The following is a 24,422-nucleotide window of genomic DNA, read 5'->3' as shown; positions in this document are numbered from 1 at the left end:
TTAATATTTCAACAAGTATTGGTTCACACATTGCAGCACCACTTGAGCAAGAAATATATATATATATTTATTTAGAGATTTTATTTTTTTATTGACATACAAAACAAATTTCATCCTAAGAATTTGATGTTTGCTGGCTGTCAAATAACAAAATATATTATTTGACAAAACAACAATTCAAAGTGATTTTTTTCTTATGTTTATCATAGACCTCCAACATGGCTCATGAATGTTGGGGTCGAAGAGGGTTCAGAAACCCAGCTTGTTCAAAAACGTCCCACAATGCATCCTGGCAACCATCCCGTTAAAGCAGTTAAACGACAGTTTGTGTTCAGTAGTTTTTGATGAGATGTTAGCTCTTCTCTTTACCCTCAAGTCGACTATGAAAGTAAGACTTGTTTAATCTTGAGAATGTTTATGTTGAGTTCGCTTCCTCTTTATTTCAAAAGGTGTGTGTGTGTGTGGAAACAACAGTTGGCTGTTTCAACATACTGGTTGGAGAACATTGGCGTGTGATTCACTCAGAGAGGAGACTCTGAGTGCTGATCGCCACACCCCAATCAAACCTTTCAAAAGCTGAGCCACCGGCAGTCTGACGTGACTCAGTCGCTGGATTATTACCACTGACACTTCAATGCTGGTAAAACCTTTTATTTGCTTATGTTTTCAAGTATCAGTGCAAGTCATTAGTCGTGTATTTAAATCTCAAATATGTTGGTTTTTTCCCCAGAAAATAAACACATCGGGTGCCGATCATCATTATTGGCTGTAAGGTAAGACGGAGCTTTTATTGTGAAGGACGATCAACTAAATCTAATTTCCACCTTTTTAAAAAGAGATTAATTCTGCATTCCCTGGCTACTCGTGTTGTAATAGTGCCCCATTCAATATAAATGAGTGTATAACTGTGTGTCCAGTACTGTACCTCTCTGTAGGCTCAACATGGCAGCTGCTGTACAGGTGTCCCTCCTATGCTGCCTCCTTCACGGTAGGGGTTTCCACATTTAAATCCTTTTTTATTTTTTATTTTAAATGACTTGCAAATGTTAAAAATTATGTATAAATACTGCAAAAAAAATTGCTAGTCGTCGGTTTAGTTTTTCCTTTTAATAAAGACAGTTGTTGGGACGTTTAATAGGCATAGGCTACTTGTTGGATGACTTATTTTCCGCGTTAACCTCTGTTTTTTCTCACCTCAGGTGTCGTATGCCAGCAGTGGGCATCCTTCATGCCTCAGAGAGTGGAGGGACTGAGTGGATCCTGTGTGACGGTGCCCTGCACCTTCAGCTTGGCCTCGGGTTGGGATCCATACCTGGATGAGTCCTGCGTCGCCATCTGGAAGAGAGGCCGGCGTGGAACAGTGGTGTTCCACTCCGGTCGCACACCGGGCCAAAACATCCTCCAGGGGAAACTGACGGGCAACCTGCGTGACAAGAATTGCACCACCGTCTTCGACAACCTGCCGTCAGACGATTACAACCAATATTACTTCAGACTGGAGTGTGACAACAACTTGAAGCTCAACTTCCCATCGAGCGTCCTCATCACCACTCAGGGTTTGTGTAACGTCCTGTTACTCACAAGCGTGTACAACCCACAACCTCTTGGTATCTCTCCCTCCATTTCCTTGTTGTTTTTCCTCTGCAGATTCCCTACCTAGACCTGTCATCACTCCATCCCGGCTGGAGGTGGATGAAGGATCTCCCGTGAGGTTGACGTGCTCGGCCGTGGCCCCGTGCGCCATTCTTCCCCCGGCTTTGACTTGGACCCCGACAATCGGAGACATCGAGGAGAGCGTAGGAACGACATCTGTGACATCTGTTCTGAACTTCACGGCGTCCTCCCGCCGCGATGGACGCCGCTTCTCGTGCAGCGCCCTCCACAACCGACAAGCTGGCAACAGTGACCTCCTGTATGAAAACAATGTGACCCTGCGTGTGCTTTGTGAGTACACTTCTTCCTTAACCCTCCTGTTATCTTTACATTTACTAACATATTTTACCCTCATGGTCAATTTGACCCCAGCAATTAAAACCTCCAGAAAATTCTTCTTGTGTGCTTACAGGGTTTTCAAACATCTCAAAAAGCTCCCGGTGTGAGGTCCAGTCGGGGGTCCTGACCTGTGTGTGCGTCAGCGAGGGGTTTCCTCTTCCCACCATCACATGGCCGCTGTTGGAGTCTCACGCTGAGCACTCTGTCACTACCAATAAGTCAGGCCGCAACGTCGTCAGCGTCACTGTTTCTGTGAAGGATCGCAACTACACCACTGTTGAGTGTGTCAGCAGCAATGCACTCTGGGAAGCAAAAGAAAACCTCACGGTCAGCAGAATAAAGGAGTCGAAACTAGACGGTAAGTTTTGAGAAACACAAAACCTCTCAGATTCTATACCACTACTTTATGACATTCTCAAGTACCACACTGAGCACTCTCCACAAACACTCCAGTTTAACCAGGAGTGTAAAGTTCACCCAGTAGTCATTGAGTGTATTAAGAGTTACACAATGGAGATGATGTCATTGGTAAACACAGATCAACGTGGAGCCTGTGCAGCGCTTCCCTGGGTCTTCGTTGCTGTTTCTCTGGTTGTGAATGTCATCTGCATCATCCTCTTGACGCTCCTCTGGTATGTTACCACTTCATCATGTTATGCGGTCATCCCTCTGTCAATGCAGTGGAGGCTTTAGGAGCTCACATCATGTCTGACGCTTGCTTCTCTCCAAAGGAACACAAGGAAACAGGTGAAACCAAAACAAGAGGACAGAACTTACACGTCACTGCGGAAAAAGGACGTGTCACCAGAGTACGACGTTATTGCTCAACCTCTGAACTGACCAGTGGCAGCTTCCACCGAGTGAAGAAGATTATTCTTCCATACTTCTATTCAACATATTATGCGTTGACTTGAATCAATATGTTCTTTATTTGCTTTAAATTGAACTGTAACTTGTATTTTGCTTTGTAAAGTATTATGTTTTAGTTTACTTTTCACTAACTTTTATTGACAATTTTCACTGTACATTAAAACAAACAAGCAACATGCCTTTGCCTGTGGTGGAATTATTTGTAACGCCTATTCACAAGTTGAAGTAATGAGTTGAAGGTTATGGTATATACAGGGTGTCTACAGGAATAAACCAGTGAAATTTAAGACTTTTTAAGACCACGTCTAAATAAAATGTAAGACCTAATTTACGATGGAAATATACATTAATCTAAATTAATTAATTCAAAGTAAACACACTGATGTCTGTTCAAAATTAACAGTATGGTGTAATGCAAAAGGATAACACAAATGTCATTGCTGTTGTAAATTATATTTATTAATACATTTTCAGAACATTTAAGTCCCATGAACAAATTTCTCTAAAATTAAGTAAATATATTTAAAAAATACATGCAACATAGTTCCTTTTGAACAAAAAAAAATCCATAAAATAACAAAAACATTTCCAGCTGCTTTTAAAATGCAAATCATTTACATAATAGAATGTATGTGTGTGTGGGTGAGTGAGTGAGTTCTCATGTCTCTATGTGATGGATGTTTGTGCACAGGTTCATGTCTACTCCTAAGCTTTTGTGAATATACTAGGAAAACAATCCTTTTCAAACTGTATTAATATAAAAACTTCCAGTTGACATTTGGTCCATTCTCCTGGAAAAAAGAAAGAAAAAAGGCAGACATTAGCCAAACAACAGTCACCACATCTCTTATGACACCACCACTTCAGATTAATGTCAGACTGGATAAATAGGAATGAATACTATTTTTACAAATTAAGCAACGCGAGCCATCTCTTGAGCCTAGTGAACACTATGTAGACATATTGACAGGTAAACACCACTCTACTTACTACCATTCTAAAACTATTTTTAATTAGTCTAATTAATGTGTAGTGCGCCTATCCATCGCTGTTATTAACTTGACACGAGTAAAGCTTAACTATATGATACACATACTCATATACATGAGGATAGTTAATACATATATTTATGTTAGACTTACTTTGAGATGTGAAGTAGGTCCTGGGCGATGTCATGGCCCATGAGCTCCACAGGATCCTGACTGGACGTGGTCATTTCACCAATAACGCACATGAAGTCCAGCTGTCTGCTCGCGGTGGTCTGGTCCAGAGTCTCGTGGAACAGAATGAAGAACGCACTGCAGCGTTGGTCTTCGGTGATGAGCTCTTTGTTGCAAGGCGCTGGATTTCCTCCGGTGACCTCCAGCGTTGTAGTTGACGTCGTTGCGGGCGGCGGAGCAGGAGCTCGCGGCGGAGCAGCAGCTAGCGGCGGAGCAGCAGCTAGCCCCGCGGGCGGCCTTCGCTAGTCTCTGTGCTTCTTGCTCTGCTCGTGAGATTCCACCGCTGTAAAGACTCGCGACACATAACGCAGCTTCAGAAGCATTTCACCGACCGTGACCAGAAACACTCGTTCTTTTCAAGCCGTTGTTGAACTTGCACCCTGCCATGTTTTCTAAAGTAGCCGATGCTTCACGTTGTAGGGGATTGATAGGACCGAATACGCGGTGCTCACCCGTGTGCGCGCATCACGGCAGAGCTTCGATGCCGGCGCGCACATCGCTCTGTCGCGCGAGCCGAGAATTGTTTGCGGGGGGGGGATTTCACCCTGTTATAGGGGAAACACTGGAGTTGATAAGCGTGTCTTCTTGTCTGATCAATACGCAACTGTGAGGTGCGCGAATGGACCGAGCGGCCAGCTGCTGATCACTCAACAGCCCGACCTGCACAAATAGACGGTGCGCGCGCAGCGCGCCAACATATTTTTTGGGAGCACCGAAGACCCATTTTGACCCAGGAAAACCCCTGGACATGACACCCAAAAAATTTAAGACCAATCCAATCTGAATTTAAGACAATTTAAGACTTTTTAAGGCCTTATTTTTAGGAAAAGCAATTTAAGACTTTTTAAGACTTTTTAAGGACCCGCGGACACCCTGTATATAAGAGAGAGGTGTAACTTGTCAATAGGGGGATACCCATAACTCATGTGACTTCTCAGGGAGTTTTATGAGTATTGTCACGAACTGGGCCACACAGCCATGACAACAAAGGACCACACAAGCAGGTAGGAAACAGAAAGGGATTTATTTAACTTAGGTAGCACAACATACCTTAGGTAGAATAACAAGTGGAGGTGAGTGCATGGTGGGAAGTGTGTGCGTGCTGTGCGTGTGATATGTTTTATAGGTCAAACCATACTCTCCTACAGACAGCCAAACGGGGTCTCAGGACGGAGAGATAGAGAGCTCCTGAGACCAGAGGATCTTTTAAATACAATATATACATATATATATATATTAGTGCTGTGAAAAATAACGCGTTAATTAAATTACAGGTTTAACTAGTTTTTTTTTAATTTAACGCATTTAACGCATGCGCAGAATGAGCTTCCAATCCGTCTGTTGTTGGTCGTCGGGACGAAAAAAAAGTCATTTGCAAAATGAGCTTCCAATCCACCACTTCAATCTGAACTCTGTCCGCTCTCATGCAGACGGTCTGTTCATCGGTAATGATCCTTCCGCAGGTTCACCTCCGGAAACCTTGTTACGACTTTTACTTCCTGTAGATCAGGGTCTCAACACGTCGATCGCGACCTGCCAGTCGATCGCGGCGTAGTGTCGGTAGATCGCATGACATTAAAAAGATTGGCCCGCCCCCTGACATGTTCTCTAGAGCACGTCTTTGTTCTTTTATGAAACTAAACGTCTGTTGTTGATCGTATCTCCACAGCAGCACGTCATTTCTGTCTCTTCGCGTTGCGTTAACACTTATCGATCTCCGTCTCGCGAGCCACAGAGCTCCGTGCGCGCGCATCGGGACCGAGCAAAAAAAAGTCACTTGTCAATCTGTCCACCTGTCCGGGCCGGTGAGGTTTCAGCTTTGCAGCGGTGTCCCCGCCGTCCCTTTCATCACGGCCCAGTTCATGAAGAAAACCCACACAGTCAGTTTGCCTCAGCAGCTGCTAGAGGAAGACTAGAGGCCTTTAGATTGTATCATGGTGGAGTTAATGGTTGACAAACAAGAGAAACATGTTCTGTTTAACCCTCCTGTTACCTTTATATTTACTAACATATTTTACCCTCGGGGTCAACTTGACCCCAGCAATTAAAACCTCCAGAAAATTATTAGAATTAATATTGTTTCCCAAGTTTAAGTGTGAGGTACTTTATGTTTGTTTGTTGACTACCTAAATAGCCCTTTAAATATATAAAAAAGTTGATATTTCTAATTTGTTTGACACAGTGAAAAACAGCCTGGGGTCAAATTGACCCCAAAGAACACCGACATTAAACATTGAATGAGGTCAAATTGACCCGAAAGGTAACAGGAGGGTTAAAATCTGATTTATAAAATGTTACATTATGACATGTACAAACTAACAAAAAGCCCATAGGTGTGGTTTGTTTATCCTCTTTCAGCACAACTTCGGCCATGTTTGGATTATTAACTATTACAACTGCAGATTGGATAATAGTATTGGTGCTGAAGGAATTTCTCATAATTTGGCTTCCAAAAAAGTCCAAATAGCAACTTTTAATATATATATAATTTTATTTTAAAGCATTAATTCTAACAAAGTGGTTGACCGAATAAGGGATGGTGTTGTATTGACATATCATATCTCTTAAAGGGATAATAGACAAATGTTTTGAATGTAATGTCTAGAGCTAAATGGTTAGCTTAGCTTAGCTTAGTTTAGCTTAGCTTAGCAAGACTTGAAACGGCGAGTCTGCAGTTATCCAAAGGTAACTAAATCCTTCCAGCAGCAAGTTTTTAAGTGCACAAAATTCCAAAAATACTCTTCCAGATCCTCCTCATAACACATCGGTCAGCTACTCGGGTCCTGTGACAGAGGGCAGCTCCGTGACCTTGACCTGCAACACCAACGCGAATCCAGCCGTGGACCGCTTCATCTGGTACAGAGTGGATGGAGACCAGGCGACCGCGGTGGGTTTGTGGAAGCGGCTTTCCGCCGCGGTCTCGGAAGAGAACAGCACATTTTACTGCCAAGCCGGCAACGACCGCGGGAACCAGAACTCAGCCACCACTCAGATCGACGTACAATGTAAGTTAAAGTGAAGCGGGGAGAAGAAGAAAAACCAGCGTGACCGTTATTGACCGGCGCCGTGTATGGAGGACTTTAAATGACTTAAGTATAAATAAATATATGCATGAATAAATATAGGAATAAATAAATAAATGCTTAAATAAATAAATGCTTAAATAAATAAATAAATAAATACAGGAATGAATAAATGTATAAATAAATAAATAAACACAGGAATGAATAAATATAAGTGATAACTCAACAGGACATTATTAAATAAATGTATTTCTACATTTCTGTATTTCTTCATTTATTTATGTCTCTATTTATGTGTCCACACGTATTTCTTCATTTATTTATGCGTGACATTTACGTGTTCCTGTATTTATTTATTTATACATTTATTTAAGCATTTATTTATTTATTCTTGTATTTATCCATGCATTTATTTATTTATACTTAAGTGATTTTAAGTCCTCCATAGCCGTGGACTTGACCCCACGCTTGTGTGTCTGTGTCCAGTTCCTCCCAAGGAAACCACGGTGATCGTCAACGCCAGCCGCCCCGTGCTGGAGGGCAGCTCGGTGTCTCTGCTCTGTCGGAGCCGCGCGAACCCGACCGTGACCCGCTACACCTGGTACAAAGACGACGAAGAGGAGGAGGAGGAGCTCGGGTCGAGCTTCGTGGTGAACGCCGTCGCCCCGAGCCACAGCGGGGACTACCGCTGCGTGGCGACGAGCGCGCTGGGAGAGGGAAGTTCAGCTCCGACTCAGCTGGACATTCAGTGTGAGTCGTTTGTTTTATGTTGCTTATTAAGACGTCATTTTCCCGAAAAGGAAAATGTTCTTTCTCCCTTAATTGGTGACTTTATTTACTTTAATTTCAGTAAGCATCCATATTTGATCATGTCACATGATCATCGGCAGCTTTAGGGTCTTCTTATCTGTGTTGGCTTGAAGGTTAATGTGTGACCTTGGACCTTTAGGTTCATGGTCTCCTAAACTCTGACCAGTGCAGTGTTGTTGTTGTTGCATGTTTGCTACCACATCTGGTTGTTTGTTATATTGTAAATCTGACATAACTGGTCTTAAAAACACTATTTTCTTCCCCTCCAAAATAACCCCAACAAGAATAATGTGAATATTGTCATATAATAATCCAACACTCTTTTTTTATAAAGTATCACATTGTGTTTTCTTTATTGATAATGCACAATATGATATACAGTGATCAAATAACAAGTATTTTTATGACACCAACTTAAGGTATTGAATCAAGCCGTGCAATTATAAATCCTGAATCAACTGAGATGTATTCCGATTTTTAATGAGCAAAAACCTTGAATGACTAACACATGCTATTATTTTTTTCCCCAGATCCCCCTAAGAACACCTCGGTGTCCGTCGACCCCTCCGGTCCAGTTCTGGCCGGCAGCTCCGTCACTCTGACCTGCACGAGCATCGCCAATCCAGCGGAGGTCAACATCACCTGGTTCCGAGTGGCCGGAGGAGAAAAGGAGGCGATGGGCTCCGGGCGGGACCTCGCTCTCAACGTGACCAAACTCTCGGAGGACCGGTTCTACTGCCAGGCGCTGAATGTCCACGGGGCCGAACACTCTGATCTCACCAGTATCGATGTCACATGTGAGATTTATTTATCTGTTCATTTTAAGCTTTTTGTTCCCCCCCCAATCAGTTTGACCACAAATAGCCAAACGCCTTCTCTGTCTCAGTCGCTCCAGAGATTCTGCCCGAGTCACGCTGCGTCACGATGTCATCCCTGATCCGATGTTTCTGCGACAGCCAGGGGAACCCGCCTCCCTCCCTGATTTGGGAATTGGCCGGGGAGGCTGTCAATCACTCTTCCGCCATCCCGATCCAGAAAGTTCCCCTCGGGTCCGTGGGTACGAGCAGCGTCATCACCCTGCACCATCCGGACGAAGCCACGCCCTCTCTGGTGTGCGTCAGCATCAACTCGCTGGGCTCCCACCGTTTTGTATTCAACTTGTCCTCCAGCGAACCTCAGCGAGGTAGAGGAGCCCGCGGGGTGTTGCATTTATATTCGTCTTCTCTTCCGTATGATCCGTCTCTCTCTGACTGATATGAGACCTTTTCAGGCCTCCATGCTTTGTCTCTGTTCATCGGCTCTGCAGTGGGAGCCGTGGGGATGCTGCTGCTGTGTGTCCCGCTGTTGATATTATTTAGCAGGTGAGAAACACGAGCTAACACCCAGAATGCTTCGCTGTCAACGTAGCACGTCATAACTGGCTTCACAATGAGACTATTGCTTCTTTTTTTTAAGGTTGTTGTCAGCGACTCGGCTGCCGGTCAAATTCAGTGGGCAACCGTTGTTGAATACAGCCATTGAATAAGAGAATACACATTAACTATTGTTTTTTTTTGCATTGGTTGTAGGAAAAGGAAAATAAGACTTTCACCAAATATGAGATTGGAGGACACTTCCGACATTTTAGTCTCTAATGGGGTGAGTTTACGACCTCCACTTTAATTTAGGTGAAAACACAGATGAATAAATAACTTCACACATCCTATAAATCCTATGAATGAGCCTCTATGTCCAGTGAAAAGGTCATACAATTTCATAATAAAGTATCTACAAATAAAAATCACAATATAGTAGTATGTAATAGATATCATTAACAAGTAATTATACAGTATGCCATGAAACCGTAATGAAAAGTCATAATATGATATGCTACAATTAGGGCTGGGCAACGATTACATTTTTTAATCGCGATTAATCGCATGATTTCCCTGATTAATCGCGAATAATCGCATTTGTATACGCAAAATCCAATAATTCATTCAAAAGTAGTGTATAGCGCACTTCTATTTGAAATGTTCTGCCATATGAATGAAAGTGCCATAACATGTGTTGTCCCTGTTAGAGTGAGACACCAGAAAACACTTTCAGTGCAGTTTGTCAATTCCTAGAACTTGACACTTATTTTAAATGTTCTGCCATATGAACTAAAGTGCCATAAAATCTGTCAGGACATTGTCAAATGCACTGTTATGCAGAGACACTGTGACAGAACGCTGGAGACTGAAGCAGGGACATGATCAAAGGCAGTCGTCTCGCAGCAGCGATCATCTCTGGTGCTCTATCTGCTCAGTGTGGTGACTTTATTTGTCACATTCCACTGCTGTGCAACTTCAGTAAAGTGTCCCGCGCACGTTTCAGCATCATGTGTCTCCTCTGTTTTCATCAGTCAGGGCGTGTGAATGCAGCGCCCACTTCTTAGCAATATAATGCACAGTCACTCCGAGGTCATTGTGGTTACAGAGTGATGTCCAGTAGGGTGACCAGATAAAGTATGTGGATTTACAGTCGCAGATCTTATCTCGGTACATGAGTGTTGTTGTTGGGGATGGTGATGATCGCCATGACGACAAAACATCAGACCAACCAGAAGAACCGTGTTTAGGAATCTTACTAATTTTGGCGTTCAGTATTTGACTTCTGGATTGTTTAGAGTACAACTGTGTGCATCCACAACTAATTCAGGAGCACTAGTTGCTGTAGGTGTCGTGTTAAATTCAGTCACTAAAGGCGAGTCGGGTCGACATTTTAACAAATGGATATCGCCATGAAACTTACCCAGTTTATTAATTATATTAAGATTTTAAATATTCAAATTAGGCATTTTCTATTGCTATTATACGCAAATAGACACAAAAGTAAAACGTAACAACAACACGTGTATTTTGGATTTTTTCCCCCCTAAAATCAGAAAAAGACTTTCACAAGCAAAGTAGTCAAAAATCTCAAAACTGACCAGTGAATTAAAATGTAAAAAAAATTGTGGATAACAAAACTAGTCGGTAGCGTTGCAGTTAGTTGGTCATGCTATGTATTGTGTTGTATTGTGTCATGCACACATTGACTTATAACACACCTACAAATACTGTTCCAGGGGTGAAAAATGTGTCAGATATGAACATCATTTCTTCCAAAATTACAGTGATTTGTCTGCAATGAAATGAAAGTATAGTTATCAATACAGTGTTGCGCAATACTGTCGACATGCAAGTTGACTTTTTGCAGGACTAAATGATGGACACATGACTCGTGTTTGTTCCGTGGCGTGCCTTTCTCCACACATTAGGGTTGTTTGTATCTCGCCAGTGCATTTTTTTATTTTATTTTTACCGGTTTGATGAATCCTCCTCTTCCTCTCGCAGCCCGTCTCTATATGATCTCGTGGAGATCGAGAAGAAACTGAGGGAAGCCAAGACGGAGAGAGAGAGGCTGCTCCGAGAGAGGGTGAGTCACCTGCCATGGGAAACACTCGCCGACACCTCTAATCCGCCGCGACACCGCGCATTGGACACGGCTGTCTGGTCACTGACACCCACTCAGCTCGCACATGAGGGTCCAAGAGAACCGCCGGCAGATGTGTGGATGTTTGTGATGCGTGTTTGCAGCACTGGTGAATTTCAAGAATGTTGAGCCATATGTTTGTGAGTGAATGTGAAGTTTGAAAGGGGATTGTTACTGCTTCCTTTTTTGGGGATAATTCAGTTTATTTTGTTTAGCCCAGAATAAGAAATTAGAAATTATCCTCAGAGGACTTTAGAATCTGTTCACATGCGACAAACCTGTCCCAGGACCTCACATCGGATCAGGAACAACCCTTTCACAGGAAAAAAGGGGAATAAACCTTCAGGAGAGCAACAGAGGAGGATCCCTCGCCCCGGATGGACAGAAGCAATAGATGACAGGTGTAACAGAGTTACAACACATTCAATGAATATGACAGAAATTATTAATAATGAGCAGTAGGCATGGACCACGATCCAGAAAACCACGATCCATGTAACAGAAGGAGGTAGAGAGGAGGGGCATCAGCAGCGCTATGGCAGGAGGCTGGGTCCAGGGGGCAGGAGGCCGGAGGGAAAGACTGGTTCCACACACCTTAGCGGCAACGAGGCAAAAATAATTAGTAATGTGCATTGAAGAGACATGAATTTGTCCAGAAGGAGAGAGAGAGAGAGAGAGAAGAGGAGATAGGAGCTCAGTGTTTCCTAAGATGTCCCCCAGCAGCTTAGGCCCATAGCAGATGGCGATATGCGTATCAAGGAATCTATTGTACATACAACTGTTGGAGCGGGACCATCATTGTCTTTTTTTAAAGATGTGTTGCCCTAAAATCTTCACGTTGTATTCAAAGATGACACGCTAATCATTTTCAATGCGTGCACCCAGGAAGAGCGCCGGTGGAGTTTGTTGGAGGAGAGAAGGCAGAAAGAGTTAAACTCTTCCCTAACCGAAGAAGAGCAGCAAGACAGCCCACGCAGTTCAAAACTAGAGCCAGAACCAGAGCCAGAACCAGAACCAGAATCGAAGGCCAGTTCTCCCCCAAACTCCCCAGAGGTATGTACCAGTACTCTATAAAATGTCAACCATATTGTAGTGTTCAAGATATTTTCTTATTCACCTTCTAGACTCGAAAATTACAAAAATGAAAGATGGATGCAGTAGAACCAGAGATAACGTCTTGTTTATTCCACTCATGCTTCTTCCTTGTCAAAACCTGACATCACCTACATCAGCTATTCTCAAACTGGGCCTCAGAGCGACATCTAGTGGGCGCTGGCGGTATTACCAAAATATGTTTTTTTCATTTCAAAAGAAGGCTTTAAACAACTTTTACAGATGAAGCGGTATTACACAAAACCTAGTTTTCCTAGGACTAAATTCCACTAGATTTTTAGACTTTATATTTAATTATAATATGACTATTTTGGCCTGAGGAAAAAGTTAAGCAGACAAATATTTCCATCATCGGGCCCTCCATGTGTATCATTGGGCCCTCCATGTGTATCATCGGGCCCTCCATGTGTATCATTGGGCCCTCTGTGTATCAGCAGGCCCTCCAGCAGCACAGCCTGCCCCTCTTCCTCTCTCCCAACTTCGACCTCCGGGCCCACGTGGAGTCTCTGGGTCACGGAGTGACCGGCTGCATGGACCTGCGGCTGACGCCTCGGCGCTGCGCCGGCTTCCTGACCAAAAGAGGGGGGCGGGTCAAGACCTGGAAGAAGAGATGGTTCCTGTTCGACATGGACCACAAACGACTCGCCTACTATACAGGTCGGACTGGCTGGGAGAGTCGTGTGCACACCCACGTATTGCTTGTTTGCACGACTGTGTGTCGCACTAAGTCAAACGTGTTGTGACAGAACGTTGCGACAATAACATTATTTTTGTATTTTTATATTCGTTGTGCGTTGCCCCCAGAAGTGGCAAATACATTTAATTTGGTTACATTATTTACTTTTATGTAACTTCTTAATGAGGACTTAAGATAATTATAAATCAGTTTAAAATTCATAATAAAGTTGCAGAGTAGTAATAATCTTCATGACTTTAATTATATCCGTAAAGTCCTAATAAGTGTTTTTCTCCACTTTTTTTGTCTTCATTTGTTTCCCCCAGATTGTGACGAGAGGAAGCTGAAGGGAGTCATCTACTTCCAGGCCATAGAGGAAGTTTACCTGGACCATCTACGAACCGCCGCCTCCGTGAGTTCATATCAATTTAATAAACACACCAAGTGACTCAGAAGAATGTTTCTAAGTCTGTGGAGTGATCCACCGGGCTGGATGCCAAATATCTGTACTCCATATCCCGGGGCAACACTTTGACGAACGCAGTTTAAAGTGAACGTCTGGAGTCTCAAATAAGATCTGCAGGCCAGTTTAGTTTAGTTTTAGTTTTTAGTTGGAGCAAGTTTTCAGCTGAACTCGAAATGCCTTCAAATGTCACGTGACCTGTTCGGCTTCTGAGAAAAACTGTGAAAGGACTGTGAGAGCAGCGATGATAAAAAGCTTCAATGAAAAGATTTGTCTCATAAAAGTTAAAATATTTTTTATAACCTTTTGGGTTTCAAGTAAAAGAATGCCCAATTTCTATGGTGAGATTAGTGACTGATCGGGAAGCTCTCTTCAGTCTAAATGCTTCTTCTCCCTCATGTCTTTCTTTTATTATTTATTCCACGTGTGTTATGCGTGTCTCATTATTGCCGTCCGTCCCTTCCCTTCAGTCTTCGCGGCCCAGCCTGACGTTCTGCGTGAAGACGTACGACCGTCTCTTCTTTCTGGTGGCGACCAATCCGGTGTCCATGCGGATTTGGATGGACGTCATTGTCACGGCAACAGACGAGCACAGCCGTTATTGACCTCTTGCAGTAGTGACAGCGAAAGAAGAAAAAAAACACCAGCGAAGCCGCTGCATGCAGTGAGCCATCTCACCCAGCATGGGGGTGCGGTTTTGGGCTGAGGTCCACCTCGGAGAGCTGCTTCTGCTCCCGCACTGACGGATCTGTGGACGTGTGAGGGAGACGAGGAGGTGCAGTGGTTCTGGATGCCAGACAGAAGTGCTTGAAAAACACAGCAGAGGAAACTGTTACTTGACGCATGAGTGGCAGCAGAGGTTCACATACTGAACCAAAAGCAGCTGGACACGTGGGAAGTCAGTTACTGGGAGGCTTCGGGCCTTGAGCCCTACCTCCCCCTGCTGGTCACAGTGCAGCATCACAGGACGAGTGGACACTACGACGCTACAACAGGGAGTGGACACAATAATAGCAACACTGTACAATATAATGCAATCCAATAAAACAACCCAGCAATAAAACATCATATTAGACGAACAAAGAGGTCTTGTTTTTTTTCATGTTTTTTTTATTTATTATTATTTTCTGTTGGATTGTTTTATATTGCCAGGTGTTTCCACAAATGTATCCATATCATGTCTTTTTGTTTTTCTAAATGACATTTTCATGACGTAAGTTATTATTTGGAATTTGTTATGGGTTTGATATGCAAGTAAATGAAGGCGTACACTGTTATGAATGCACTATTAAATGTTTATGTTTTCCCATCATGCATGCGGTCTTCATGGATTAATGTCACACCATTGCAATGTCTGTTGGTTTGGTACCATTCTTCCAGATGTAGTCTCAAGAAATGTTTAATATTTCAACAAGTATTGGTTCACACATTGCAGCACCACTTGAGCAAGAAATATATATATTTATTTAGAGAGATTTTATTTTTTTATTGACATACAAAACAAATTTCATCCTAAGAATTTTATGTTTGCTGGCTGTCAAATAACAAAATATATTATTTGACAAAACAACAATTCAAAGTGATTTTTTTCTTATGTTTATCATAGACCTCCAACATGGCTCATGAATGTTGGGGTCGAAGAGGGTTCAGAAACCCAGCTTGTTCAAAAACATCCCACAATGCATCCTGGCAACCATCCCGGTTAAAGCAGTTAAACGACTGTTTGTGTTCAGTAGTTTTTGATTAGATGTTAGCTCTTCTCTTTACCCTCAAGTCGACTATGAAAGTAAGACTTGTTTAATCTTGAGAATTTTTATGTTGATTTCTCTTCCTCTTTATTTCAAAAGGTGTGTGTGTGAAAAATTTGCGAAACAACAGTTGGCTGTTTCAACATACTGGTTGGAGAACATTGGCGTGTGATTCACTCGGAGAGGAGACTGAGTGCTGATCGCCACACCCCAATCAAACCTTTCAAAAGCTGAGCCACCGGCAGTCTGACGTGACTCAGTCGCTGGATTATTACCACTGACACTTCAATGCTGGTAAAACCTTTTATTTGCTTATGTTTTCAAGTATCAGTGCAAGTCGTTAGTCGTGTATTTAAATCTCAAATATGTTTTTTTTTCTTTCCAGAAAATAAACACATCGGGTGCCAATCATCATTATTGGCTGTAAGGTAAGACGGAGCTTTTATTGTGAAGGACGATCAACTAAATCTAATTTCCACCTTTTTAAAAAGAGATTAATTCTGCATTCCCTGGCTACTCGTGTTGTAATAGTGCCCCATCCAATATAAATGAGTGTATAACTGTGTGTCCAGTACTGTACCTCTCTGTCGGCTCAACATGGCAGCTGCTGTACAGGTGTCCCTCCTATGCTGCCTCCTTCACGGTAGGGGTTTCCACATTTAAATCCTTTTTTATTTTTTATTTTAAATGACTTGCAAATGTTAAAAATTATGTATAAATACTGCAAAAAAAATTGCTAGTCGTCGGTTTAGTTTTTCCTTTTAATAAAGACAGTTGTTGGGACGTTTAATAGGCATAGGCTACTTGTTGGATGACTTATTTTCCGCGTTAACCTCTGTTTTTTCTCACCTCAGGTGTCGTATGCCAGCAGTGGGCAGCCTTCATGCCTCAGAGAGTGGAGGGACTGAGTGGATCCTGTGTGACGGTGCCCTGCACCTTCAGCTTGGCCTCGGGTTGGGATCCATACCTGGATGAGTCCTGCGTCGCCATCTGGATGAGAGGCAGGAGTCAAACAGTGGTGGTCCACTCCGGTCGCACACCGGGCCAAAACATCCTCCAGGGGAAACTGACGGGCAACCTGCGTGACAAGAATTGCACCACCGTCTTCGACAACCTGCCGTCAGACGATTACGACCGATATTACTTCAGACTGGAGTGTAACAACGACTTGAAGTTCAGCTTCTCATCGAGCGTCCTCATCACCACTCGGGGTTTGTGTAACGTCCTGTTACTCACAAGCGTGTACAACCCACAACCTCTTGGTGTCTCTCCCTCCATTTCCTTGTTGTTTTTCCTCTGCAGATTCCCTGCCTAAACCTGTCATCACTCCATCCTGGCTGGAGGTGGAAGAAGGATCTCCCGTGAGGTTGACGTGCTCGGCCGTGGCCCCGTGCGCCATTCTTCCCCCGGCTTTGACTTGGACCCCGACAATCGGAGACATCGAGGAGAGCGTAGGAACGACATCTGTGACATCTGTTCTGAACTTCACGGCGTCCTCCCGCCACGATGGACGCCGCTTCTCGTGCAGCGCCCTCCACAACCGACAAGCTGGCAACAGTGACCTCCTGTATGAAAACAGAGTGACCCTGCGTGTGCTTTGTGAGTACACTTCTTCCTTAACCCTCCTGTTATCTTCACATTTACTAACAGATTTTACCCTCGGGGTCAATTTGACCCCAGCAATTAAAACCTCCAGAAAATTATTAGAATTAATATTGTTTCCCACGTTTAAGTGTGAGGTACTTTATGTTTGTTTGTTGACTACCTAAATAGCCCTTTAAATATATAAAAAAGTTGATATTTCTTATATGTTTGACACAGTGAAAAACAGCCTGGGGTCAAATTGACCCCAAGGAACACCGACATTAAACATTGAATGGGGTCAAATTGACCCGAAAGGTAACAGGAGGGTTAAAATCTAATTTATAAAATGTTACGTTATGACATGTACAAACAAACAAAAAGCCCATAGGTGTGGTTTGTTTATCCTCTTTCAGCACAACTTCGGCCATATTTGGATTATTAACTATTACAACTGCAGATTGGATAATAGTATTGGTGCTGAAGGAATTTCTCATAATTTAGCTTCCAAAAAGCAACTTTTAATAATTCAAGAAGTTACAACTTATTTTAAAGCATTAATTAAAACAAAGTGGTTGACTGAATAAGGCGTGGTGTTGTATTAACATATCATATCTCTTAAAGGGATAAGAGATATATGTTTTGAATGTAATGTCTAGAGCTAAATGCTTAGCTTAACTTAGCTTAGCAAGACTTGAAACAGCGAGTCCGCAGTTATCCAAAGGTAACTAAATCCTTCCAGCAGCAAGTTTTTAAGTGCACAAAATTCCAAAAATACTCTTCCAGATCCTCCTCATAACACATCGGTCAGCTACTCGGGTCCCGTGGCAGAGGGCAGCTCCGTGACCTTGACCTGCAACACCAACGCGAATCCAGCCGTGGACCGCTTCACCTGGTACAGAGTGGATGGAGACCAGGCGACCGTGGTGGGTTTGAGGAAGCGGCTTTCCGCCGCGGTCTCGGAAGAGAACAGCACATTTTACTGCCAAGCCGGCAACGACCGCGGGAACCAGAACTCAGCCACCACTCAGATCGACGTACAATGTAAGTTAAAGTGAAGCGGGGAGAAGAAAAAAACCAGCGTGACCGTTATGGAGGACTTTAAATGACTTAAGTATAAATAAAGAAATAAATATATGCATGAATAAATATAGGAATAAATAAATAAATGCTTAAATAAATGTTTAAATAAATAAATGCTTAAATAACTAAATAAATAAATACAGGAATGAATAAATGTATAAATAAATCAATAAATACAGGAATGAATAAATATAAGTTATAACTCAACAGGACATTATTAAATAAATGTATTTCTACATTTCTGTATTTCTTCATTTATTTATGCGTGACATTTACGTGTTCCTGTATTTATTTATTTATACATTTATTTAAGCATTTATTTATTTATTCTTGTATTTATTCATGCATTTATTTATTTATTTATACTTAAGTCATTTTAAGTCCTCCATAGCCGTGGACTTGACCCCACGCTTGTGTGTCTGTGTCCAGTTCCTCCCAAGGAAACCACGGTGATCGTCAACGCCAGCCGCCCCGTGCTGGAGGGCAGCTCGGTGTCTCTGCTCTGTCGGAGCCGCGCGAACCCGACCGTGACCCGCTACACCTGGTACAAAGACGACGAAAAGGAGGAGGAGGAGCTCGGGTCGAGCTTCGTGGTGAACGGCGTCACCCCGAGCCACAGCGGGAACTACCGCTGCGTGGCGACGAGCGCGCTGGGAGAGGGAAGTTCAGCTTCGACTCAGCTGGACATTCAGTGTGAGTCGTTTGTTTTATGTTGCTTATTAAGACGTCATTTTCCCGAAAAGGAAAATGTTCTTTCTCCCTTATTTGGTGACTTTATTTACTTTACTTTCAGTCAGCATCCATATTTGATCATGTCACATGATCATCGGCAGCTTTAGGGTCTTCTTATCTGTGTTGGCTTGAAGGTTAATGTGTGACCTTGGACCTTGAGGTTCATGGTCTCCTAAACTCTGACCAGTGCAGTGTTGTTGTTGTTGTTGCATGTTTGCTACCACATCTGGTTGTTTGTTATATTGTAAATCTGACATCATAGCTGGTCTTAAAAACACTATTTTCTTCCCCTCCAAAATAACCCCAACAAGAATAATGTGAATATTGTCATATAATAATCCAACACTCTTTTTTTGTAAGGTATCCCATTGTGTTTTCTTTATTGATAATGCACAATATGATATACAGTGATCAAATAACAAGTATTTTTATGACACCAACTTAAGGTATTGAATCAAGCCGTGCAATTATAAATCCTGAATCAACCGAGATGTATTCCGATTTGTAATGAGCAAAAACCTTGAATGACTAACGCATGCTATTATTTTTTTTCCAGATCCCCCTAAGAACACCTCGGTGTCCGTCGACCCCTCCGGTCCAGTTCTGGCCGGCAGCTCCGTCACTCTGACCTGCACGAGCATCGCCAATCCAGCGGAGGTCAACATCACCTGGTTCCGAGTGGCCGGAGGAGAAAAGGAGGCGATGGGCTCCGGGCGGGACCTCGCTCTCAACGTGACCAAACTCTCGGAGGACCGGTTCTACTGCCAGGCGCTGAATGTCCACGGGGCCGAACACTCTGATCTCACCAGTATCGATGTCACATGTGAGATTTATTTATCTGTTCATTTTAAGCCTTTTGTTTCCCCCCCCAATCAGTTTGACCACAAATAACCAAACGCCTTCTCTGTCTCAGTCGCTCCAGAGATTCTGCCCGAGTCACGCTGCGTCACGATGTCATCCCTGATCCGATGTTTCTGCGACAGCCAGGGGAACCCGCCTCCCTCCCTGATTTGGGAATTGGCCGGGGAGGCTGTCAATCACTCTTCCGCCATCCCGATCCAGAAAGTTCCCCTCGGGTCCGTGGGTACGAGCAGCGTCATCACCCTGCACCATCCGGACGAAGCCACGCCCTCTCTGGTGTGCGTCAGCATCAACTCGCTGGGCTCCCACCGTTTTGTATTCAACTTGTCCTCCAGCGAACCTCAGCGAGGTAGAGGAGCCCGCGGGGTGTTGCATTTATATTCGTCTTCTCTTCCGTATGATCCGTCTCTCTCTGACTGATATGAGACCTTTTCAGGCCTCCATGCTTTGTCTCTGTTCATCGGCTCTGCAGTGGGAGCCGTGGGGATGCTGCTGCTGTGTGTCCCGCTGTTGATATTATTTTGCAGGTAAGAAACACGAGCTAACACCCAGAATAACATAACTGGCTTCACAATGAGACTATTGCTTTTTTTTTTTACGGTTGTTGTCAGCGACTCGGCTGCCGGTCAAATTCAGTGGGCAGCCGTTGTTGAATACAGCCGTTGAATAAGAGAATACACATTAACTATTGTTTTTTTTTGCATTGGTTGTAGGAAAAGGAAAATAGGACTTTCACCAAATATGAGATTGGAGGACACTTCCGACATTTTAGTCTCTAATGGGGTGAGTTTACGGCCTCCACTTTAATTTAGGTGAAAACACAGATGAATAAATAACTTCACACATCCTATAAATCCTATGAATGAGCCTCTATGTCCAGTGAAAAGGTCATACAATTTCATAATATAGTATCTACAAATAAAAATCACAATATAGAAGTATGTCATAGATATCATTAACAAGTAATTATACAGTATGCCATGAAACCGTAATGAAAAGTCATAATATAATATGCTACAATACAAGGATGTATAAAGATGATATTTTATAATATATGATGTCATTAATATAGTATTTCCTAAAGTCATAGTATGTCATAATATTGCATGCCTGTCATGTCTACTATTCCTTCTTCCGTACTCAATCTCTTGTTTTCTCGTAGACCAACTCGTCAAAATTGGACGTGATTTATGCCAATAAAGCCACGCTGGAGGAGGAGGACCCTCTCCACTACGCCGACGTGGACTTCGCTAAACTCCGGGCCGAGCTCGGGGGGGGCGAGATCAGAGGCCTGGCCTCCGTGACGGCCGAGTACGCCGAGATCCGTCTGCACTCCGGAGGAGACGCCAAGGAAGAAGAGGCCGTCGCTGGCACCCATTTGGGGAAAGGGGAGAGCACTGATGGTCTCATAGGACGGGGCAGTGAAGGGGGCGTGGCTTAACTTTAAAATACATTATAGACGAATCAAAGAATTCTGGACTTCAGACGGCTTCAGGACTCGGTGGAGGTGGAAACTGCAATGCAGACGACCTTATTGTTTTGCTCTTAACTTCTGTCACTCATTTAGCTTGTGTTTCTTTTCTGAAAAAATGCAGAGCAAAACCACCCAAAAAAAGTAAATATACAGTCGGTAGTTAACCCTCAATTAACCGTAAATGTTCCCTCTAAACTCATGAACTTTATTCTTCTGTCATTCACTACTATAGATACATGCTAAGTTCATAGTAGCATGTCCTTTAATGATGTATAGGACCGTGACATTATATTGCATTTATAGGTAAAAGATAATATTGAACTGTCTGACAAATATCCAACGAATCAAAGTACTTGTACAAAAACAACATTTCTTGCAATGGATTACGAAAAAATGCCACTGAGGAAAGGAGTCATGCAGCCACTGAGGAAAGGAATCGTGCAGCCACTGAGGAAAGGAATCATGCAGCCACTGAGGAAAGGAATCATGCAGCCACTGAGGAAAGGAATCATGCAGCCACTGAGCAAAGGACTCATGCAGCCACTGAGGAAAGGAGTCATGCAGCCACTGAGGAAAGGAATCATGCAGCCACTGAGGAAAGGAATCATGTAGCTACTGAGGAAAGGAATCATGCAGCAACTGAGGAAAGGAATCATGCAGCCACTGAGGAAAGGAGTCATAAAATGACTCTGAGGAAGTTGCTTCAGGCCGATTGCATTTACTTTCCTGTTGCTCTCTTTGTAAAATGTAACCTTCCGGTTGATACTTCTCTTCTATTTGTTACCATTTTTTTTATTAATAAAAAGATAAAAGTATGGATCATTACAAATGTGCAGTGTGCAAAATATGATAAACAGTGATTAAAAATAGAAAAATAAATCATGAGGATGAAGATGAAGATGTTGAAATGACCGTCACTGTGCCATTAGTGTCTGAAGCTTCTTAAAGGGACTCTTTGACTCCAGCATGAGCAGCTGTGTGTGTGTGTGTGTGTGTGTGTGTGTGGCTGCTGTCTTACGTGCTGTCTGGTCCAGGCTGGCATCGTTGGACATTTGGCAGACGGTGCTGCTGGTCTGGCAAGAGGTCATCTCTGCTCCTGAGGGGCTCTGCTGTACTGGAGTGGTTCCTCCTCCTCTTCATCCTCTTCCTCCACCAACCCTGGATGGGTTCACGTGGACCCACAAACAAAGAGGGTCAGTTTTGTCTGGATCAGTTTGATAGTGAAGTAGATAAAACGCGTGAGTCATCGCCAGAAAACCCAAACTGGGCAGCGTGTTCCTGGTTCATTGTTGACCTAATTTCTTCCTCATGTGTCTGAAAAACAGATGGACTGGGTCAGATGGACTGGGTCAGACCATCATTCATATATTTCATTCTTCGCGATGCAGTAGTAGACTCCCGGTTGGTCTCAAAACACCGTGTGGACCTGACGGTCAGACACCTTTTCATCTTCTTCGTCGGCCTTCGTTTTATCCCACGAATACTGCAGAATATCATGCAGCAACGACATCATAAATTAATGGTCTGAAGCGAATATATATAATCTCCATCTAATCTGGGTCAGTGGTTAGCAGGTTCGTCTGTCAATCAGGGGGTTGGCGGTTCAACCCCCGCTCTAGTCCTTGAGCAAGACACTTTGGATGAAAGCGTCAGCTAAATTAAATGTAAGGTAAAAAAGCTTCTTGCGTTTAGAATTAGAACATGTTCCTCTGGCACCCCCTAGTGGCTGCTTTAAGAAAGACACCAGGGCAAAGGAATATATTACATTACATTTAGCTGACGCTTTTCTCCAAAGCGATTTACAATCATGTTACCTCCACACACCGTAGACACAGCGACAGGGCGCAACTCAGGGTTAAGGGTCTTGCTCAAGGACACTTCGACAAGAGATTGAACCGCCAACCCCCTGATTGAAAGACGGAGCTGCTAACCAATGACCCAGATTAGATATAGATTATATATATTTATTGAATAAATATATATAATCTATATCTAATCTCATCTGGGTCTAAAAGGATAGGAATACATTTTATTCCTATCCTTGACTCAAAGTTCATAAGAGTGAAAAGGTATCAAAAGTGTTTTTAATTTCTCATATTGCAAAACATGACCGTAAAATGGAAACCTCTCCTAAACAGGAAACTTTACACAAAGACAAAAACACATTTCATTTCTCACTTCCCCTCCCAGAGCGGCGTCCCATGTCCTCCAACAGGCCGGGAAGTCCAATCTCGGCGGGCCGCACCAGGTAGACTTTCGCCACGCCTCCTGACGCCAGCGCCCTAAACTGGCTTTCCTCGCCTCCAGGTGTGTTCCCGCCGCCAGAGGAGGAAGTACACCGCGCGCTGCATGGCGCGGGCCTCGAGGAACTCCACGGCGTTGGCTTGGGCGCCTGGCTGAAGGTCATGTCCACGGCATTAGAACGCTGGCCGAACCCGCTCCATGTATCCCTCGGGTTCAAATGGAGACGTGGACGGGGCAGGCGGCAGATCCCACAGGCGGAAGTCCGGGTGTCTCGGGTTCGGGTAGCCGGCCACGTCCTCCGGGGCGACGGGGGCTTGAGACGGAGCCGCTCCGTCGTCCCCGGAGCCGAGGCCACGCAGGGAGTTGATGAAGGTGTCCTTTTCATCGCCGCGCTCCCCGATCACAGCCAAGTTGATCCGGCTGATCAGGAGATCTTCCACTGCATCCTTGACATCTGATAACTTGTTGCGCTCTACGGACTCTTTGAGGGTCTCAAGGAGGTTCAGGCTTCTGAAGACATCGGCCATTTCTGTGAGAAGAGACTGCAGTGTTTATAAAATAATGAACCACAGAGCAGGAAGATGAAATGAAAAGGACGTCTGCATTCAAACTGATCTACCTTAGCACCCTGCTAAGTGGAGACAGGAGCTAACATATCAATAAAAAACAGATCAAAGTGGCAGCTTTTCAAATGTGACCTAAATATTCAAGTTAATTATGTTACTGGTGTAACTGGAAAACTGCTTATTCACCACTGGTGGGCTTACTATTTCAATAAGAAAATATTTTTAAAAAGAGCCACACCCCTTCTCCAATAGGATGGATGCTGGATCAAATACATATCTAACATAATTAAAACAGATAGACCTGCACACCAAATAACCACCATTATAAGTATTATTATTGCTGCACTTTTTTATGCTTTTTTTGTTTTAATTTAAACATTTTAAACTTGAAATTAAGGTTTTGACCAGTCCATTAAAAAAAAGCAAACATCACAATCCATGTAAAAATCATAAGGTGCATGGATTGGC

At 43.4% G+C, this 24,422-nt stretch overlaps 3 protein-coding genes, 1 long non-coding RNA gene and 1 pseudogene across 5 annotated transcripts; 3 read left to right on the top strand and 2 right to left on the bottom strand.

The window, feature by feature from the left end:
* Nucleotides 1-554: 554 nt before the first annotated feature.
* Nucleotides 555-12,388, top strand: LOC130213100 (myelin-associated glycoprotein-like). Its single transcript, XM_056444529.1, has 13 exons — nt 555-640; nt 731-773; nt 918-988; nt 1,200-1,556; nt 1,648-1,944; nt 6,830-7,087; nt 7,592-7,855; nt 8,446-8,712; nt 8,802-9,098; nt 9,186-9,276; nt 9,484-9,553; nt 11,275-11,356; nt 12,299-12,388. The coding sequence occupies exons 3-12, from the start codon at nt 943-945 to the stop codon at nt 11,287-11,289; spliced, it is 1,962 nt and encodes a 653-aa protein (XP_056300504.1). The 5' UTR covers nt 555-640; nt 731-773; nt 918-942; the 3' UTR covers nt 11,290-11,356; nt 12,299-12,388.
* Nucleotides 3,300-4,954, bottom strand: LOC130213102 (uncharacterized). The gene is made up of 2 exons (XR_008835448.1): nt 4,005-4,954; nt 3,300-3,653 (listed from the first exon to the last, which is right to left on the bottom strand). It is a non-coding gene; the product is annotated as an uncharacterized LOC130213102 (long non-coding RNA).
* Nucleotides 12,280-14,977, top strand: LOC130213101 (pleckstrin homology-like domain family B member 3). The gene is made up of 4 exons (XM_056444530.1): nt 12,280-12,466; nt 12,961-13,183; nt 13,529-13,614; nt 14,136-14,977. The coding sequence occupies exons 2-4, from the start codon at nt 13,057-13,059 to the stop codon at nt 14,268-14,270; spliced, it is 348 nt and encodes a 115-aa protein (XP_056300505.1). The 5' UTR covers nt 12,280-12,466; nt 12,961-13,056; the 3' UTR covers nt 14,271-14,977.
* A 578-nt stretch (nt 14,978-15,555) lies between these two features.
* LOC130212953 (myelin-associated glycoprotein-like) lies at nt 15,556-21,961 on the top strand. 2 transcript variants are annotated; one of them, XM_056444285.1, is made up of 12 exons: nt 15,556-15,707; nt 15,799-15,841; nt 15,986-16,056; nt 16,268-16,624; nt 16,716-17,012; nt 17,781-18,038; nt 18,507-18,770; nt 19,366-19,632; nt 19,723-20,019; nt 20,107-20,197; nt 20,384-20,453; nt 20,833-21,961. In XM_056444285.1, the coding sequence occupies exons 3-12, from the start codon at nt 16,011-16,013 to the stop codon at nt 21,109-21,111; spliced, it is 2,226 nt and encodes a 741-aa protein (XP_056300260.1). In that variant the 5' UTR covers nt 15,556-15,707; nt 15,799-15,841; nt 15,986-16,010; the 3' UTR covers nt 21,112-21,961. The 2 variants fall into 2 exon arrangements, with proteins under 2 accessions (XP_056300260.1, XP_056300261.1); XM_056444286.1 differs by lacking the exon at nt 15,556-15,707 and having other exon boundaries at nt 15,736-15,841.
* A 267-nt stretch (nt 21,962-22,228) lies between these two features.
* LOC130213223 (interferon-inducible GTPase 1-like) lies at nt 22,229-24,059 on the bottom strand (annotated as a pseudogene).
* Between the last annotated feature and the right edge of the window lie 363 nt (nt 24,060-24,422).

This window comes from Pseudoliparis swirei, chromosome 22 (genome assembly GCF_029220125.1).
Source record: "Pseudoliparis swirei isolate HS2019 ecotype Mariana Trench chromosome 22, NWPU_hadal_v1, whole genome shotgun sequence".
NCBI classification, from domain to species: Eukaryota; Metazoa; Chordata; class Actinopteri; order Perciformes; family Liparidae; genus Pseudoliparis; species Pseudoliparis swirei.
This window is presented reverse-complemented; position numbering and strand designations above follow the sequence as displayed.

Bases quoted from the DNA above. Each gene is read 5' to 3' on its own strand.
- LOC130213100 (XM_056444529.1), top strand. From the start codon at position 943: ATGGCAGCTGCTGTACAGGTGTCCCTCCTATGCTGCCTCCTTCACG. The intron at 1,945-6,829 runs GTGAGTACACTT...ATACTCTTCCAG, and splicing joins TGTGACCCTGCGTGTGCTTT to ATCCTCCTCATAACACATCG. The intron at 8,713-8,801 runs GTGAGATTTATT...TCTCTGTCTCAG, and splicing joins CACCAGTATCGATGTCACAT to TCGCTCCAGAGATTCTGCCC.
- LOC130213101 (XM_056444530.1), top strand. From the start codon at position 13,057: ATGGACCTGCGGCTGACGCCTCGGCGCTGCGCCGGCTTCCTGACCAAA. The intron at 13,184-13,528 runs GTCGGACTGGCT...TGTTTCCCCCAG, and splicing joins ACGACTCGCCTACTATACAG to ATTGTGACGAGAGGAAGCTG. The intron at 13,615-14,135 runs GTGAGTTCATAT...CCTTCCCTTCAG, and splicing joins ATCTACGAACCGCCGCCTCC to TCTTCGCGGCCCAGCCTGAC.
- LOC130212953 (XM_056444285.1), top strand. From the start codon at position 16,011: ATGGCAGCTGCTGTACAGGTGTCCCTCCTATGCTGCCTCCTTCACG. The intron at 18,771-19,365 runs GTGAGTCGTTTG...TTTTTTTTCCAG, and splicing joins GACTCAGCTGGACATTCAGT to ATCCCCCTAAGAACACCTCG. The intron at 20,454-20,832 runs GTGAGTTTACGG...GTTTTCTCGTAG, and splicing joins ACATTTTAGTCTCTAATGGG to ACCAACTCGTCAAAATTGGA.